General features: G+C 40.1%; 1 protein-coding gene across 5 annotated transcripts; it reads right to left on the reverse strand.

Annotated features, from left to right (window-relative positions):
• Positions 1-766: 766 nt before the first annotated feature.
• CCDC34 (coiled-coil domain containing 34) lies at positions 767-19,182 on the reverse strand. Of its 5 annotated transcripts, none has more exons than XM_081856867.1 (7): positions 18,265-18,638; positions 14,140-14,269; positions 13,483-13,599; positions 9,397-9,555; positions 7,710-7,851; positions 4,830-4,920; positions 767-900 (listed from the first exon to the last, which is right to left on the reverse strand). In XM_081856867.1, the coding sequence occupies exons 1-7, from the start codon at positions 18,477-18,479 to the stop codon at positions 840-842; spliced, it is 915 nt and encodes a 304-aa protein (XP_081712993.1). In that variant the 5' UTR covers positions 18,480-18,638; the 3' UTR covers positions 767-839. The 5 variants fall into 5 exon arrangements, with proteins under 5 accessions (XP_081712993.1, XP_081712990.1, XP_081712994.1 ...); XM_081856864.1 differs by lacking the exon at positions 767-900 and adding an exon at positions 19,069-19,182 and having other exon boundaries at positions 4,491-4,920; positions 18,265-18,497; XM_081856868.1 differs by lacking the exon at positions 767-900 and adding an exon at positions 18,764-18,904 and having other exon boundaries at positions 4,491-4,920; positions 18,265-18,497.
• Between the last annotated feature and the right edge of the window lie 745 nt (positions 19,183-19,927).

A 19,927-nucleotide genomic window follows, 5' to 3' on the forward strand; every position in this document is an offset into this window, starting at 1 on the left:
GAACCCTGAGCACCCCACAAGTGAGAGTGCAAGGGTCTGAACACTCATTCCCCCAACACTACTTTCTGAACATGGCCCAGAAGGAGCAGGACCACTGTATAACAGTAACCCCAACTCCCAGCCCCTCTAGCTAGTCCAGAAGGATGTCGTGGTCAGTGGTATCAAAGGCCGCTGAGAGATCCAGAACTAGGAAACAGCTTTCACCTTTGTCCCTAGCCTGCTGGAGATCATCAATGGTAGTGCCCAAATAATAATTCTGTGTGCATTTACAGCAAAAATAGTGTAATAATATAACTAAGAAAGGATTTCAGGAAAGGACCTTCGACACCAATAGTAGCATTTGAATGCAAGCTGCCCTTCTTTTTCAGGGTATTGTAGAGCTTGCCACATGCCTGCACCCTTGTGAGTTTTTGATTGATCTAAACAGAACTTTTAAGAGACAATGGAAAATTCCACTTTATGCATAGCAGAAAATATGTCCAGAACAATCACCACATAAGGCAAGTACATGGATATTTTAGGAGGTATATTATGTGATACCGCTTAATCACACAACACAATTACTTTGCTTTCTCCTTGGCTCCTTGGAGCATCGGCAAAGAGATGAGGGAGACTTGTTCATGGCATATGAGCCACGGGGAGTGAGCAACGTGAGGCGAAGACCAGGTGTTTACTGAATCTACATATCAGAAAAATAATGCAAACAGGTCTCTATATACAGTAGCCTATGTCTACACATCCACATCAATGCTACCACTCACTGTAATGCTGTGCTATGCCTTCTTTTTATTTGATGCATGCTATGGTGTGGGAAGCAGAGGAGTTAGTGACTAACAGCCTTAAGTCCGATGCACGTCTTCATCATTCCCAAACAGGCGAATTTTGGTTGAGACTGAAACTCTGCAATTACAAAGACCAGGTAAACAATGAGCTACGAGAACCAGTGCAATGATCCCTGCTTAATATACATACTAAAAATAAGCTTGCAACAGTCATTTAAACTAATCCCTAAAAGGCAGCTCAACACTACCCAAACAGAAGCCTTTCTCTGAATACTGGCATGATACAAATAAGAGATTACACGGCTACTTGTTTAGCAGTTATCTTCTGTCTCCATGATCTTGAAAATACGGTATTCCTAATGCAGATATTTGTGGGAGACTATCAGTTCAATAGTGATTTAAAAGTCAGTGAAACGGAGTAAAGGATGGAAAGTAATGCACATCCCTGCTCAGAGCGAATGTTAGCACCCAGCATCCTTGGGCAGATGCCAGTGGCCCAGCACTCTATCAGGGTCCCTTCTTGAAAATGCCCTGCCAGCCCCAGCCCCTTGCCGCCCACCCCTAAAAAGATTTCTGACCTGGTGCCCCAAACAATACTAGTTAAGTGTTTTCAATAATTCCTGAAAGCAATGTTTTGTTGGAAGCATTAAATGTCAGGTTGACCTAATTGCTGATCACACTTTGAAGTACGTACTGCTGCCCATTGCCAGGTAAGCTTGCCAGGGCTGACTGAGAGGGGGGACGCCTATGAAAAGGCATTTTGCCTAGGCCTCCCTCCAAGCTGGAGTAGACCCAGGACTATGATTTAAGAATTCTTTATGACTCATCTTTCTTGGAAAACAAGCATTAGAACTTGTGAACTGCTTATTTGGTGGGTTGCCGAATCAGAGCTATATGAACTGCAGAAGACAATGAAATGAAATAATAAATGTAAAAAAAGTCATGTTTAAATTTAAAGCATTAATTTTGATGCTTATAGTACGGATTATATATTCATAATTGCAAATTGTAACAGAGTTATGCAACTTTATATTCTTTGAAATGACTGCTTAGAAAATAAATGATAAATGAATTATATTGTTGGTTAGTTTTTTAAATAGAGGTAATTTTGTGAAGTCGCATGAAATTATTTACTCTGTTGTTTTTAAAATGGTTACTCTGACTATATTTTACAAATATTCTAGTTTAGTTTTTCTATTTTTAGATATCTATAAATTTTGCATTTATGGAAAAAATAACAAGCAAAGTACAACATAAAATCCAAGTACTACAATAACAACTGTAAAAACATAAAAAAATACTAGTTGGTAAAAAGATTTAGATGTTTATAAACTTTGCTTTCTGGAAAATACATCTTTCTTCTCCCCCCCCCCCCTTTATTACACACAAATGAATCAAAATAAGAAATGGATCAAAACTGCAGAAATGTATGATATAAAGTTATGGCAAGAGTGCGTAATCTTTCAGCTCAAGGGCTACATTCCCTTCTGGGAGTCAAATGCCAGTGGTGCATGGGATGGAGGCAAAAGTGGACACAGCAATAAATGTGAATTTTACCCTTGTACAGGAGGCTACTATTCTTCACACCCACCTATCCCTCGTTATCCTCCAACCAGGTAGGCAAGAAGCATTGAGAGTTGAAAGACGCACTCCTACCAAGCAAAGGTGCTTGATGGTGCAAAACAGGGCTGATGAGAGGTGTTGCTTGGGTGAATCTGAGGACCAGACAGAGGCATGAAGGGTCATATTTAGCTCCCAGGCCTAAGGTTCCCTATCCCAGTGTTAAAAGGAATAAGCAGGCATTACAGGCGGATTATCATCTCACATTTAAAGGAACAGAAGAGCTAATGCACCAGATTCAACTAAATTGTAGAGCTAGTGGAAGCCAGCACAGTAAGTTCTGCTTGTGCAAGAGACATGCCATCCTCTCATCCATATGTGTTCTCCCTGTAGCTGCTTGGGGGGGGGGGTCAAGAGAAACCCCAGAACAGTGCATGTAGCAAGAAGAGATTGTTCCCATCTGGCAAGCTGAAATACTTGTGCTGGCAATGATCTCCTCAGCACACTGCTGACTTTCTAAGGTCTAAGGTTCCCTATCCCAGTGTTAAAAGGAATAAGCAGGCATTACAGGCGGATTATCATCTCACATTTAAAGGAACAGAAGAGCTAATGCACCAGATTCAACTAAATTGTAGAGCTAGTGGAAGCCAGCACAGTAAGTTCTGCTTGTGCAAGAGACATGCCATCCTCTCATCCATATGTGTTCTCCCTGTAGCTGCTTGGGGGGGGGTCAAGAGAAACCCCAGAACAGTGCATGTAGCAAGAAGAGATTGTTCCCATCTGGCAAGCTGAAATACTTGTGCTGGCAATGATCTCCTCAGCACAATGCTGACTTTCACCCAAAATCTCCAGGCCTGGTTATTTGTTTGGAACAGAATCTGATGAAATGGCTTGCTTTTTCTGCATTTAGGATTGAATGAGCAGTAACAATCTGTACAATAACAACTACAGATGTTTTAACCACTTTTTAAAGTTTGGAGGAAGACATTTTTGTTGTTAATTAATAGACAACAGAATATGGTTCTAAAAGATGCAACAAGATACAAGCCACTTGGAGAGGGGTTTAGCCTGAATAAGAATATTAAATCTGACTGGAATATAGTTCACAATATACAGGAGGCGAGGTAGCACCATAGTTACAGAAATAGCAGCCAAAAAGATTCAGAAAGAATACTAATTGCATTTTCTAGTAATTGTTTTTGTTATATTATTGTGACAAGCCTTTTTTAAAAAAAATCTTTACTTTTATATTTAAAGTAAATAATTTTTTAAAAAAATGCTTGTCAAAACACTGCACTGAAGATGTATTCAAAACTGTTAAATAAGCCACACATGGGTGGCACTGTGGTCTAAACCACAGAGCCTAGGGCTTGCCGATCAGAAGGTTGGTGGTTCGAATCCCCACAATGGGGTGAGCTCCTGTTGCTCAGTCCCAGCTCCTGCCAACTTCGTAGTTCGAAAGCACGTCAAAGTGCAAATAGAGAAATAGGTACCGCTCCGGTGGGAAGGTAATCGGCATTTCCGTGTGCTGCTCTGGTTTCGCCAGAAGCGGCTTAGTCATGCTGGCCACATGACCTGGAAAAACTGTCTGCGGACAAACGTTGGCTCCCTTGGCCACAAAAGCGAGACGAGTGCCGCAACCCTAGAGTCGTTTGTGACTGGACTTAACTGTCAGGGGTCCTTCCCTTTTTTTAACCACTATACACTTATTAAAAATCCACAAAGAAGTAGATAGTATTTAAAATTCACTGGAAAAGAGCCAAGAGGAGCAGAAAATGTAGTACACTCTGGAAAGCTACAACAGTGCTACATAAAATAAATACTGTTTGATTATTACATAGCAGGTTATAGTAGAGCAAAGGGGAGCATTTCACAAATCATTTAACAGAAGTGGTATCAGAAAGTTCCTTGACGTCACACTCTGCAAACTGGTTACATAAGCACAGTTAGATTAAAGCACACATAGTCCCACCGCTGTTAACAGGCCCAAATGAGCTTAAATCCAAAATCTCACTCTTAGAAAAGATGTGCCTTTTTACTCTGACATTACTATAAACTTCTAAAGCAACAATCTCAACGCTAAGCACAGGAGCACTAGAAGTTGCATCTGCAAATACAGTACCTAAAGTAGAAGAATATTAGGGAAAGTTTGAAAATAATTACTTTTTATTGTTTAAAATATGGCTCACAATGCATTACATATAATACATTAAAATGACACTGATTTTGTCCTGCGTGCCCTATTTTAACAAGAAAATCAAAAACATTTGCCTACAATTAAGGATAGCTGTTCACAAAATGTTGTCAGTAATATATCATAAATTACACTATAAGGCCAAGTTAAAATAAAAATAATGAGCCCTGAACTATCTCTGGATTCTGCACAATGACCCAATATAAAGACTGCTTTTGGATTTATGAAAAGGCATTGAAGGTCTATATGTGTGACTGGATTTAGGCCTCTTATTTTTCTTCACTGAAACATACTTCTCTTCCTTGGGAGGAGGCACATGAACTGGTTTCCAAGGGACTGGATTGTAAAAGGCTGGAGCTGGATATGTACTTCCTTCTGGATAGCCTGGAATGTTTAAAGAAGCACAGTGTTTCAATCTAAACTATTAGCAATAACATTGTTTCTTAGGGTGCAATCCTACACACTTACCTAAGAACAAAACCCACTGAACAAAGAAAGGCTCGCCTCTGAGTAGACAAGACTGCAGGGTTAGTCATTCTAAGTTAAGATTCAGGGATCATTCTATGCTTCATGGGAGGGCAGCCGAGAGGCTGGAAGATGCTGTAGATCCACCTCTCTAAAGGCAAAGAGGGAGTTGTGCAGGCAGAGCTTTGCTATGTGCAGGAGTGGAAAGCTCGGCTACTGCTTTACTGTAAGTGGTTCTCCAAGCACAGCAGAACCAGACAGAGGGAGAGATGTCAGCATTGTATCAGGGAGACCTTGGAGCTGTCTAAAGTTCCATTGTCTCCTGACACCTCCACCCAAAGTGAGAAAGAACGCTATCTGCAGAGTTGGCTTATTTCTTCTTTCATTAGTGTCATTGAAATGCAAAATAGATATAAATAAATAAGCCATATCTCTCCTCCTCCCCCCCCCCCGTGGCTTGCAGAAGTTGCCAGCACTTTGGAAGTAGTGATTTCTCTCTCTGCACAGCATCCCCCATCACCAGCTTATGATTGTTTTGCCCAAGAACTCTGCCACTTTAATGAAATTTTACACAAAAGTTTTTTGGGTTTTTTTAAATGTACCATCTACCTAAGACTACAAATCCTTCCAGCAGTTATAGTCTGCATAGTTCCTTTCCTACATTCAATGAACCAGGATTTATTTTCACTTTCAGAGCTTATACTTTATATACAATTTTATAGTCTGTAACAAATAAGGGATCAGCTGGCCTATATTGTATCCTATTTAACTTTCTTCACCTGAAAGATCAACTGAGATCTCACGATACCTTACAATGGCCTTTAAGGATGGCTTTAACACATCCCTGGGCAATTTACAGGACAATAAATACACAAATATACTTCCACTCTGTAGATCTCAGCAGTATAATGAACAGTGTCTCGGATCCTGATATCCCATGAATTTAAGAAAGTTCATGGAAGGGAACTTTGCTGTCATCACTCCCTGGAGGGTAAGGAAACTTTCCTAAACAGAGTGGCATGAGGCACAGGAGGCTGCCAGTGGGAGCAGGGGGGAGTCACACAAAACTGGGTGGAGGCATCACGTGTGAGTAGAGCTTGGTTTGAGCAAGGTGCATTGCCCAGTTATAGGTGACCTCCCTCCCCAAGCGATCTATGCCATGCTCCAACCCTCCAGAGACAATTTCAGGGGCACAGGAAGAGACACAAAACTCCTCTTCTGTCAGTTTCCTTCCATTCACTAGTGTGAGAGTACTGAATTTGCTACCCCAAATGCCAATGTTAAAGGTCAGTTTATTTTCATCATTGCTTAATTTTTATCACTGTTTATCAGAGAAGGAGAGCGTGCTGCATGGGCTATACCTAAATTATGGTAGCAGGAATGTGGTGCCTTTGCCATAACAATCCTATTTGTCTGGAAAGAAATGTAAATACATTTCATTGGAGTGGTCAAAACAAAGTCTGGAATATGTTCTCTACTGTGAACAAAACTGGGAAGATATTTTTAATAAATTACTTAGACAAGTGACAGCAGCTGTCTGCAAGTACTGTAACAATGTCCCAAGACAAAGCATGAAAGAAGTATGCACCACTATCTATAATCAAACCAAAGCAAAACAGCAACTGGTTTTGTGCCTGGTGTGCTGTTTAGTGTTCAAAAGGAACAGCAGCCTCTCCCAGCAAATAGTTTAGGTTAACATATTTATAAGTGCAACACATTTGGCAAATAACTATGAAAGAAATGTTGTTTAAATGACAAGTATGCTTATTTTTTTCTAGGAAAAAAAATAAGGCCAGAAACAACAAATATGCTTTTCTGGCTGTAACAGGATGTGTTTTATTGAAAATAGGATCAAGGGTGGGTAGGCAGGCTGGAGTCATGCACATGGTGTCAGGCCAACTGATTTCAAAAGGGCATAAGCCTGCATAACTTGACTCAGGATTATATCTACCCAAAGACAACTTCTACACTGCACAAAAATTAGAGAGAGGCCGATTTTCTTTATTGGTAAAACCTTCAATAGGCCTATCATGAGCTGAGGTCCAAACTTATGAGTCTGTCTCAAAGGTGGTGGCTACATTTGCCTTGAAAGGTCTGACGATAAGGCCCAATGTTTTAGGTGCAGGCAGAAACCATAATCTTTAGCCCCCTTCAGTAATTACTCATGTGAAGAGGAAAAGTGAGTACAATAAAACTATAGAACTGCTTTTTGCTCCCATCAGCACTGTATGGCTTCTGTCAGATGCTCACAAGTTTAGCTTAAACTTCTGCAGCAAGGAATCTTCTCTAATTGAGGAGGCTGCCATCAACTCTGGAAGATGTTAATCAGTATAAAGGCAGATTAAACATTTAATAAATATATGAATAGAAGAGCATTCTCGGAAGAATAGGCACTGCAAAGAACAAGAATGTATGTGCCAGTATATTTTACTGAACTCTACTGACCAAAATGAATGCTTTCAAAAGTAGATTTCCAATGATATAATCTTAAGTTATTTGGGGTGTGGAATGGGACCAAATATACACATTCCTTTATGTGGGGCAACATCTACTGTTTGTGGCCTGTCTGTATCCACATCTATGGCTAAGGAATTCTAGCAGATGAACATTTAAAACAAAATATTCAAAAATAAATAGTAAAAGTATCCGAAAACTGCTCCTGCTACACAAGTTATGAAGTTATTAGTCTGTCTAGTACAGATACAAACCAGTATCTTTCCCATCTGCAGAGGCACAGCCAGCTGATGCTTGGCGGGGCTTAGTTTTGGAATTTTGCAGCCATTCTTTGAACATCTGCTCTGATTTTTCTTTTTTCTCTTGTAGTTCAGCTTCCCGTTGTTTTTCCTTCTCCTACAAAAGGAAAAGAGCCAAGAATGCCAAAATGTCTTAATACAACTGTCTTCTTCCAGATGTATTACTTCACCACTGTAACCAATTACTCTGGGTACAATCCAAATATAGTTAAGCACCTGTAAGTCCTACTGATTTGAATTTGAAAGATTTAAACTCATGTTCTAATTCCAACACTGACATAAACAAGATTTTAAAGTCTCTAATTTTGGCTGGTTTATGCATTTGGTGTTTCAAAAGTTTCATGTATGTTTTCATGATTTACAAAACAAGGCCACCAATGTACTATCAGGACACAGTGTAGTGAAGCATCCTCTCCCTAATTCAAATGTAATCTCAGCAATGAATTCACCAGGTGAACACTATTATTTAAGTCCTACAATCTGTAATATGGAGATGTTACTGACCTACCTTAAAGAAGAGTTTATTTACAGTATTTAGAGGACACCCTATAACAAAGTTCTCAGGGAGGCATAAATCGAGAAAGAAATCAATTTAAAATTCAGTAATAAGATACTAGAAGTATAAATACAGCTTAAAGAAATGAGTTGTAGAGTTAAAACACCTTAATGCCAAAAGAGATTAAAAGGCTTGGGAAAATAAAAAAAGATTTTCACCTGGTGCCAAAATGAGAATAAACCAGGTGCCAGGTGAGCCTTTCTGGGTAGAACATCCCACATCTAGGGTGCTACCACCAAGTAGGTTCCCTCTCCCATAGCCACCTGCCACACCTCACTCAGTGGGCGCACTTGGAGAAGGATGTTTGAAGATCTCAGGGTCCAGGTAAGTACATGTGGAAAAGAGCAGTCCTTCAGCTAGCCTGGTCCCAAGCCATGAAGGACCTTAAAGGTCAAAACCAACCCCTTGAATTGCGTCCAGATTACTGACATGATACATGGGTGGAAGGCTGTGAACAATCAAAAAACACTATATAAATTTTGTTATTACTATTGTTATGGAGTAACATGTTTCAGTTGCATCACAATATCAGTCCAACAAGATATGTTGTTGGTTTAAAAATACAACTTTCAGAGAATGGTATACCTGTATATCTGCAAAATCTACAAACTGGCGCCAGTTGAAGAAAAACACAATTCTTTTAGAAATCCTGTGATTCTTATGTAGCTGTGAATAACAGTTATACCATGAAGGGGAGCTAGAAAATGAAGTGTGCATATAATAAACTTTGATAACATTGCAATGTTCACAAGCTTCACTGTACCCCAGTCCCTTTTCTGCAACAAAAAGTGATTACTCCTCACGTTAGCATACATCTTCATCACCCATTAATCCCTCTGAAAGACATCTTGATTACAATATTGCACATGCAGTATGCTATAAATTTCTCTATGATTCCAAGACTAACTTAATCAACAAAGCTATACAGATAAATTCATCAAGTAAGCCAAGCTGCAAAGTAGAGGATAAGAAAAATCCTCAAAACGGGAACTCATTCCAGATAAGAACTATGTGTGGGTTACACCTCTAAGAGCAACCAAAACCAGATCAGCATCTCTTCAAATGAAAAACTGGGATAAAAGTTACCTTCTCTTCCTTCTTCTTCTGACCTTCTTCCATTTTCTTTTTCTTTAGCCATTCCTGATACATCTCTCGCGACTTTTCCTTTGATTGTGCTCTCTCAAGTTCTTTGGCTGCTTTTTCTGCCATCTCTTTGCTGAGCTTAAGTTCCCTTTCCCGTTTTTCCTGTAGATAATAATAGAAAACATATAAGAGAGAGCAGTAATAACAACTCCTACAAAAAGATAACTAGACTAGAACCCTTTCCCCTCATATCCTTGTTCTCTATTTGTAGATTTTTTTCTTCTTGTACACTAAGTATTTATGGGCATCCTGACCTACTGAAGTGGTAAAACCCAGATTAAGTTAATTCACTGGTCCAGATAGGTTGCTTCTGTCATTCTTCTTGCAGCCTTCAGCTCAAATGTGAATAGCCCCTGGTATCTGGAAACACTGTGCTTTCCCATTGTACTGACACTACTGATTCACATGAATGTTGCACAGGTGGTATGAAAGTCTTGATATGATTACTCAAGTTGGTGGTTTCTTTGTGTGTGTTTTGTGTTGTTTTTTTACAGTGAAAGAGTTATGACCAGTTTGTAGATGGTTATCCAGATGAAGAGATGAGTTACCTGCAGCTAGGCCAAGCATGGACAGCTACAGATAACTCCATGCAGCAACCTCTGGACACTATAAACAAAAGGACCAGTTAAATAATGGAAAGCTCTAGCTGCCTTTGACAATCTACAATAAAAGTGTAAGCAATTTTTTTTTTTATGCTGTAAGTTTTTATGTTCCCTGTAAATTAATAAACTGGTTTGGGAAATAAGTATTTGCCAATGTACTCATGCTTCATGAAAGAGACCGCCTAGATTGCTTGGCTTCACATTTTCTTGGAAAAGGGCCTTATGCCCGGATTAGCCAAGGGGAACCCAGAACACAGGCTGGAACATAAAAGGGTGTGTCAGGCCCTAAATCAAGTTCTTCCCACTGCTCAGGCTTGTTTCAGAGTGATTGGCATGGAGACCCTGGTTCAATTCTGCCTATTTATTTCTATGATTAATATCATATTAATTGTTTAAAGTTTTATTTGTTCCACAATTTATTAGTTAAGAGAAAAATACGACTTGTATAGACAGTCCATTATCTCAGTGAGTTTTTGGTCCTGATAAAAAGAGCTAGAAAGCCACATATTTGTCATGTCTACACTTCAAAATACATGTGTGTTTTCAGTCTGCTTCTCAGAAAAAATGCTTTGATCTTGTCTTCATTAGTGATATGATCTATTTTTTAAATTACTGATGAGTTTATATACCCTTTAATACCATTGACAATCACAGAGTTCTATCAAATTAATTCTAAAAATACCAGTTATTTTTAGGATGAAAGACTTCAGTTCCCACTACTCCACCCAAGAACATTATTAGAGATAACACAAACAAGGCATACCCCTTTTCAACTTTATTTCAATCAAAAACTTAAAAGGAATAGAGGGATAATGCAATACCTTTACAATACCTTCTACCCTTTACAAACATTCATTACTGCAAACAGTGGTACTTGCAAACAGCAGCAATGCATACCAGGCTAGTTTGTTACTATTGCATGTATTTTTATATTGTAAACACCCTGTGATTCTTGAAGGGTGGTATAGAAATTTAATAAATAAGGAAAATAAAAAAAGATCAGATTAATAAAACAGTAATGATTCCATTGACTTACACATTACTGTTTTAAAGAATTTCAACACTGCACTAAGAACGCTTTCATTTATTTTCCTGTGCCTACTAGTGTCCTTTATACAAAACGAAAAGAAGAGTAAGTTTGGTGTAGTGGCTGGAGTGTTGGGACTTCAACTGCTAAGTCACAGGTTCAGCCTTGAACCTCCCCAAGATACATTGAGTTAATAGCTGTCAACCTAGCCAATTGATGCACAAGCAATGCTGGAGAGGGATGACACCATGTATCCTACTCCGAGTTCTCAGAGAGGTGGTTATATTATAAATGAAAGTAGTTTCGGCCAAGATATTCAAGGGTGAGCAGACCGTATTAAGATTCTTCTCTTAAGAAAAACCTTTACAAAACTTACCCCACCCTCTAATGTGATTTGAAGCAATGCATAAACCAAATACCTTTGTCATTATCCCTTTTCTATAATCCTGCTAACCATTTTGCTTGGCATTTATTCAGACGCCATTCTATGTCATGAGGAAATTCTAATTCATTCAGCTGTCCTTCCCTGTTTGAACACGCACTGTACACCTCATCTGCTAGTATCAGCTTCTCCAACTTGACAATAATTAAATCAGGGCTTGAAGTGTTTATACTACTATGGTTTAAACAGATGTCACTGTTCTATGATACTAGTAAGTACATGTAAGAACATATGAAGAGTCTGTGGGGAAAAGTATCTAGTGCAGTATCCTGTTCTCACAGTGGCCACCCAGATGCCCATGGAAAGCCCACAAGCAGGACCAGAGCACAACAGCAACCTCCCCTCCTGTGGTTTCCAACAACTGGTATGCAGATCTGCTGGGATCTGCTGTAGCATGCTCCAATCACACGCCATTAGTGAATCATTGTAAAGGAGTACCACATGCAACCCTGAAGGAGCAGTGGTTACTTCCCACATCACTGTCAACCTCTTCTGTGAGCTGGTGATGGCAGCTTAGGAAGCAATAAAATTGGTGCAAAAGGTGCTTCTTTACAAACATTTCTGTACTTGTGCTGCTGTAAGTATTATTACTGATTTATTATTTAAATGTAAATCCCACATTTCCACACAATGTTGCCTGAAATGGCTAGCCACCAAGATAAAATACAACATGCAAAGAGTATATTAACCTAAGCTCATCTACTTTCAAACTGAACTAATTTTTTACCCTGGACTTTACCCTGTAAGAGTTAACATTTTCCACTTGGTCAGTCTAATTGATTCTAGTCTCAAACTACCACACTTTGCTTCAAAGGGCAAGCTTATAATTTATTTAAATAATGTTATGCCAAAATCTGTTTGTTCTTGCATATGGTGAGGAAGTGGGGGACTGAAAGGACAAATGTTCCTTTAGCTCTGCATATCTATAGAATAAAGTATGTACTAAAATAAAGTTTGTGACCTGGTGACGATTTAGTATTAGCATACATATTCTCAAAACCAGTATGCTTTTAATCTATTTTGAATATCTACACTAAGACTACTCTGAATCTCAACCAGACACAATACCAGTCTAATATAACTTTTCATTATTCAAAAGGAGGTATGGAGTGGAATTGACAAACTGGTTTTGAAGCAGACTCACCTGATGTGAACCACCTGGACCAATAAGCAGACTAGATTTGCAGTCCACTTTGGAATCAACATTCTTACAGGTTCCACAACAAGATGGGTTTGAGGGTTGCTTCCAAGTCTATTTTCATTTTTTAATGGTAATTCCAGCCACCTGAATAGCATCTGGAACATGAGCATCCTCTCCTGCTGTTGTGCATTGCAAATAGCAAAACTGGGAGTCATCAGAATTTATGGCATGCCATCACTCTCAGGGAGACTGTATAAATAATGGTTTCCCTACATGGAATTACCTTTAAAATTGAAAACAGACTCAGAGGTAGCCTCTGGGCCACCCTATGAGTAGTTTTGTTTTCTGTATAGAAACAGGATGGAGTAGACTTAAGTCTGCTTCCATGCTGAAAGTGGACAGAATGGGACTGATGTGCCTACTGATATTAAAAATAGCTAGAAGAATACTAAGGCTACAGTCCTCAACCCAGTCTTGGGAATTAGCACCATTTAATGGAACTTTCTTTTGAATAGACATTTGTAGGATTGCTCAGATATTCTGCCATTTAATAAACTCGTATTAATTACTGCCACTGACATTATAGGTGTCAAGCTTTAAGCACAGACCCCTGGAGACTAAGTAAGCGATTCATTCCTGTTGAACTATGAAAAAAATGTGGAAAAAATATCTGTATTAGCATGAAATCCAACAGTGTTTATGATAGCTTGGTAATTTATGTTGTTCCTAGACCAGGCCAAGTACACATAAAAAGGAAATAACTGGCTATGTAAAAATGTAAGACATTATTTAAGAAAAAAGCTATGGAATTCTTCACCCTTTTCACCTCTTCATTTTTTTTCTGGACCCATTCTTTGTGCTTCTCTTCAGCCAACTTTTTTTTTATTTCGCGTTCCTGTTTTTCCCTCCTTTTCTCCTTTTCCTGATTCACCTCCTATAATAACAACAACAAAACATTACTACTACTACTACTATTTTTATTATTCCACCCATCTGACTGGTTTGCCCCAGCCACTCTGGGCAGCTTCCAATAAATTAAAATATCAAAGACAGTAAAACATCAAACAGCCCTTCTCCATACAGGGCTGCCTTCAGGTGTCTTTTAAAAGTCAGATAGCTTTTTATTTCCTTGACATCTGATGGGAGGGAATTCCACAGGGGGAATGATGGGGCTGGAGACACTTCTTCATGTATAAAGGGCCGAAGTTGTCTTTAACAGTGGTATCTCTGGTGGGAGACATGTTGTGCTTTTTCTGAGTAGTTTGTCCATCATTGGTCCCCATCCACCCCACCCCGCAATCAGTTCTCAGCTGTGGCTCCTAGAAGCTGTCAGCATGTGACAGTGGCAACACCCAGTGAATGGCTTCAGTTAGCAATATAAATCATCCAAATCTGTTTTTCACAAATAATACGGGAAATGTACATTTTGGTGCCTGGCAATCTGCTGTCAAATGTAAATTATATAAGTATTCACCTTCATAGCTCGTTCTTGTAGTCGAGCACGTAACTCTTTCTCTTTGGAAAGGAACCACTCTTCCCATGGCGAGAGATTTTCTTCCACAATTAGCCGATTTTTCCTTTTTGTATCTTTAAAATGGTCTGCACTGTGAAGTGACAGGTACAAAATTAGACAGTGTTTTATGGGAATGCCATTTTCTAGCTAATGGTATCAAAGATGTCTTATTACGTACATCTTCCTCTTTTGTACAGTATGCTTGGAAGCAATTCCTAAAACTGACAAACTACTTTCAAAATTCATTGAAGTACAAGGACCAAAGTATAATATTTAAGATACTTTTATAATGTCCTTCAATAAAAATGTCTGAAAGTTTATATTTAAAAACACAAAAACAGTTAACCTACAAAGTATTCCAGCAGTGGAAAAACAGTAGAATTAAAAGGTACCAAGTAAAAAACATCTGAAGGACTATGGTTTTGACTAGAAGTTTTAGAAAAATAAAAGGACTTTGGCCTCATGCTGAAACGACAAAGAAGTAGGCACTAGGTGACCATTAGATTATGGACCCACTACAAAGAAGGCCATCTCCTGATAGCCATCACTATGCCTCAGACAGCTGGACACTGACATAATACCATTTACTGAAGATCTTAAAGCACAAGTAAACAGTCCACATGGAGACAATATAGTTTTCAATCAGTCTGATCCTGATCCTAAGTTGTGAAGAGCTTCAAAAGTCAAGACCAGTACCAAAAACTGGGCCCAGATAGGGACCAGTAAACAATACAACCTGATTAATACTTGCCTACAAGTATCATAACACAAAGTCTTAGTTAATAATCTAAATACCACATTCCGAACTTGTACTAACTACAGTTTCCAAACCATTATCAAAGGCAGCACCATCTAGAGTGTACAGTTTAACATTATTTTAACAACTGTATCAAAATTATTCTTAGTTAAAAGCATGTTTATGATGCACAATAGCAAAGCTCTCTAAATGGCATACAATAATATTAAAGTACAAAATAAAACCATAAAACCAAAGTAAAATACAGTATGGAAATGCAACTGGTCTCTTGACTTTTATATTAAAGGCCACAATTACAGGCTGGGGAGGAGCAAAATGGGAAGGTGGAAAGAAAGACACTGATTAATCCTCTCTGCTGTGTTTCTGTTTAAAATCCTCTCCCCAAGGGGAGAAAAGCAGCTGAAGAACAACTTGAGCAGTAAGAAGGGAACTATATTCCTCTGTTGAAACTTGTAATCACAGAGCCTCATTTCACTTATACAAAGAGACCGAAATTGACTTGCATAGTTGTTAAGGTGTAGCTTGAACCTAAGAAGCTATTTGACACTGGTAGGCAGTGAGGAAAGCCTATCAAAAGCAGCACAGAAAAATGCATTTCAGGACTGCAACCTGTTCACTAAACCAGATAATTAACCATTAAGGGGATAGGTGGGAATCAGATATCATTAAATAATTACATTTATGGTATAATCTCACATATAAAGACTTTCAATTTATGAATATAGTTCTTAAATAACTAAATTCAGTTTTATGTGACAAGCTACACACACATACAATACTCAGGATTATCTGAGCTATAACGTACTAACTGGGGGCTTTGTGACATAGCAAGGTGGGTTATGTCTACATAATGTAGCATTGCTTGGCAAGGTTTCAACATCAAAATGTTACTGAAAGTCACTGGGCTCTTTTTGAAATAGCTAGTGTATTCATATTCCAGTGTTTTCTAAAAGAGTCACAATTTATGAATTTATTTTTCCAATCTAATTTATTTAATTATTAGTCAACTAGACAAACTACTTAATGAGGGCTACAAATCAGCAACATATTGTATTACCCATTTAACATACACTGTACACTGAACCAATATTTCAGAAGTATGAGAAACATGTTTAAGATCAAAGCTATTCTGTGTCGAAGATCAAAGCTATTACCTCTGATATAAACATGCCATAGAAAATAGAATACTCTCACTAATGCCCGGACAAAGATTCATTTTGACAGACTTTCTAATACCAATATACTAGAAGAGTTAAACAAATATTTACTATTTTAGCTTAGTTTTTAAATAGGGAAAAATGAGGCACTGGTGTCTCTTAGCATTTTAAAATTTTAGTCCATCTTTCCCTGAGATTACTTCTGAGCAAATGTCCTTAGGGGTATGGTGTTAATATGCAATGGAACTTAGACCAGGAACACTCAGATATCTTTAGCAATACTTCCTACAGGGTTTTTTGGAGGGAGGATAAAAGAAAGAATTACTAAATATTACTATTTGCAGGTAACATACTAGCTGGGTGTTTTAATCTGGTTTTGTCTTATTGCTGATTTTAATCATTCTTTGAATATTTTAAATATTTATTTTTACTGATACTTTTACTGTTTTTGTCAACTCAAGTTTCATTACAATCAAGTGGTATATAAATGTTGGGAAATAAATTAAAATAAGATGCCAGGTTCACTATTTCTTCATGCCAGCCTTGAATGGAGGTCTTGTTGCTTTCTATTATTTTAATACCCAGGCTTTCTGTGGCTTAATAAGAACTCAAACAGGTATACAGTGGTACCTTGGGTTACATACACTTCAGGTTACATGCACTTCAGGTTACAGCCTCCGCTAACCCAGAAATAGTACCTCGGGTTAAGAACTTTGCTTCAGGATGAGAACAGAAATCACGTGGTGGCGGTGTGGCGGCAGTGGGAGGCCCCATTAGCTAAAGTGGTGCTTCAGGTTAAGAACAGTTTCTGGTTAAGAACAGAGGTACCACTGTATAACCAAAAGTGTAACAAACAAAACTATCCACGTTTAATTTATATGTATTTTTCCGTTACAGTATTTTCTTTGCTGTTCTACAATTCTTAACAGCCTCCTGAAGTTGATTAGGCTGAGAGATCACAACTTGCCTAAATTCAAGTGAGCTTTACATTTGCACCTGGTTATGAATGCTAAAGTATTAAACAAATACACCGCTTGTCAAATGTGAAGGGCATGAATGCATCAAAATTGGTGCATATTCCTTACTCAGAAGTAAAGACTGAATCCTTTTTCAGTTACTGCTTCTTATAATTTTAAAGGAATAGGCATTTGTCTTATTTTATGAGAGGTCCATAAGAACAGGAAGAAGCATGGGCTTGAATTTAAGCCTCAGCAATCCAAATCTACTTCTACTCACACATGCTTTCTCACAGCTCACATCTGTTTCAGGCTGCTTTCCTTATTGTTATGAATAACAACAAGGGAGGTCTGCACTAACACTAGCAGAACAATTTCAAGCACAACTATCATATACATAATGCATTTTTATGTAGAATGTAGTATGCAACATCTATGTAAATCCACAGTGATCAGTTTTTTGACCAGTATGCTATAAGCCAAGGCAAAGCAAAAGATAATACTAGTCTAAAATGCATTAAGATATACAGAAGGCCCCAGTGCCTTGTCTGGTTTCGCCTGTAGTCTATTGGCTACCCAGACAGGAAGGTGACACCTGGCTACGTCATAGCCAGCTCCACAGATCCTCTAGCTCCTGTCGTGCCACAAATCCCTAGTTGTGCAACCCATGTGTCAAGTCTGCCAACCACAGTCCGGCATGTAGAACACTTTTCATGCCGGTATGATATACAGTTTGAAGGGGTTGCTATTCCAGTGGGTTCAAGGCAGAGATATTTTTTAAAGGCTTGTATTGATTTATTGCACAGTACTGTAGTTTTATGTGATAATGCACCATATTACACTGTAGTATCTCAGTTTCATTGCTGCACAGATTGCATTTGCTGTTTAGTAAACACGCAGGGACTGTCTTCGGTATTAAGCAGTAAGTACAGCAGACCCGTGAATAACACGGGGGTTATGTGTTGACAATAGTGCATAACGCCAAAATCAATATAGTCAAAACACATTGGGTGCAACAGCAGGTGAGACTGCCAAATTTCCCCCTGGGCGGCCGCCCCCTTTCTAATTTTTTCCTCAAGCGCCTACAGCTGAAAGTGCACAAGCGAAACGTGTGTAAATTGCAGGTCTACTGTATGTAAACATACTGAGCAACAAAAGAATCCCAGGCCACTTGAGCAGGGCCTAAGAGCTGCAGCACGGGTGGTCGACACGTTACCTATGCTGTTTAATCCTTTGAGGGATGCCTGATCCCCTGCTAGCTGATGTTGCCTCTTCCTCCTGCCTCGCTCGGTGGAAACCTCGGTGGAAACTTGGAGAGATCAGGGAGAAAGAGGAAGACTTGCCGGCCCCCTCGTCGTCGGAGCTAGCAGGGGAGGGTGGGGTGGAATAGGCTGCCCCCCGCCTGCTACTTGGGGGCACGGAGGTGGGCATGGCGCTGACACGGACCTGCTAGGAAGGAACGTGAGAATGAGCGGCGGGCACTTCTCAAAGACCGCCTTCCGCACCTGAGGGAGCTCCGGACTCAGCCTCTTTGTTCCCTCAGCTCCCCAGGGACCAACTACTAGGCCTTGCTCGGCCCGCCCTCCATCCCTCCGAGGCCCCCCGGCCTTTGGTCGCACCTCCCTCCCCCAAGGCGGCGCCGCCGCTGCCGCTGCCGCCGCGCTCCCTCCCCAACCGCCCCGAGGACAGCGACGCCGGGAGAGCGGCCGTTCTACCTGAGGCCGCCGCTTTGAAACTCGCAGCGCCTGCTCTGCTCCCAGCGGTCCCCGCGGCGCGGCCCACTCCGCCAACCACCACGCGCAACGGGCGCCATGGCAACGGCGACGCCGGCGGCCCGCTTGCCCGCCTTGAGGGCCTCTTTCGCCGCTCTGTTGTCCTCAGAAAGAGAGGGGAGTCGGGCCCGGCTACTCCTCCCGCGTCTCCTCTTCCCTTTTCGCTTTCCCGAAATTAGTAAAACAAAGCGAAACACCAAAACGGCCTCCCCTCCACAGCCCCGCCCCACGTCGCTTGGTTGAATTACCTCAACAATGCCCGCCGCCTCCGTCACTATAGTTTGTTCCTTCAGAAACGCCCCCGCCCTCAGCCACGCGCGGGCCCGGAGTCGGCGAGGGCCCGGCCTCGGCCCGAGCCGCTCTTTTTAGTAGGAGGAGAGGGCTGAGCGCTCAGAATATGCGGAACCATAAGGAGCGCCTGTCGGGCTGCCTCTGGTCCCGGTGGACAAGCCACCAGCAGCGCAATAAAATGACTATGCTTATTTACGTATAAGCTAAGCAAGCTATAGCTTAGGGCCCCACTCTCTTGGGGGCCCTCAAAAAAATTAAAGGAAAAAAGCAAACGATGTACATTTCCAAAATGTAAGATAAAAAAAATAGAATAGAATAAAACCTACATACAGCAACAGTGTTTTGTGTTGTGTAGGCTCCTATTTGTTACCTGCAAACGGCTTTAGATACCTGTTAGGTCCATAAATTACCATATAGCATATATTGCTGACAAAGGACAGCTGGACATATAAAGGGCCCCATTACCCCATTACCTTCAGTAGCTTAGGGCTTCATCAAACCTAAATCCAGCCCTGATTAACAGAGGGGGAAATCTGCATATGCTAAGCCAAGATACCCATCCATAAAAAGGTGCATTTTTTTAATAAAAAAAAAACCATTCAGTGGAACATATCAGTAAGGAATAAAACCGAGTAACGCTGGATTTTTAAATAGATCTTTCTCAAAGCTTGGCCACTTTGCATCTACCCAGGGGATGTGGAGGAGTGGGACCCTCAGCACTGGCGGCTATGCTGGGTGGGTTATACTGCAGTTGGGAAACTTAAATTAAGAAGACCATCTTCCAGGGCAACAGGTGTCACTTTCCAGCTCCACCAC

Source organism: Podarcis erhardii, assembly GCF_964252035.2.
Source record: "Podarcis erhardii genome assembly, chromosome: 1".
Classification (NCBI taxonomy): Eukaryota; Metazoa; Chordata; class Lepidosauria; order Squamata; family Lacertidae; genus Podarcis; species Podarcis erhardii.

Excerpts from the sequence above, each read along its gene's own strand:
- CCDC34 (XM_081856864.1), bottom strand. The coding sequence starts at position 18,479 with ATGCCCACCTCCGTGCCCCCAAGTAGCAGGCGGGGGGCAGCCTATTCC. Across the intron at positions 14,270-18,264 it reads CAAAGGATTAAACAGCATAG|TGCAGACCATTTTAAAGATA; the intron begins GTAACGTGTCGA and ends GTCACTTCACAG. Across the intron at positions 13,600-14,139 it reads TACAAGAACGAGCTATGAAG|GAGGTGAATCAGGAAAAGGA; the intron begins GTGAATACTTAT and ends TTGTTATTATAG.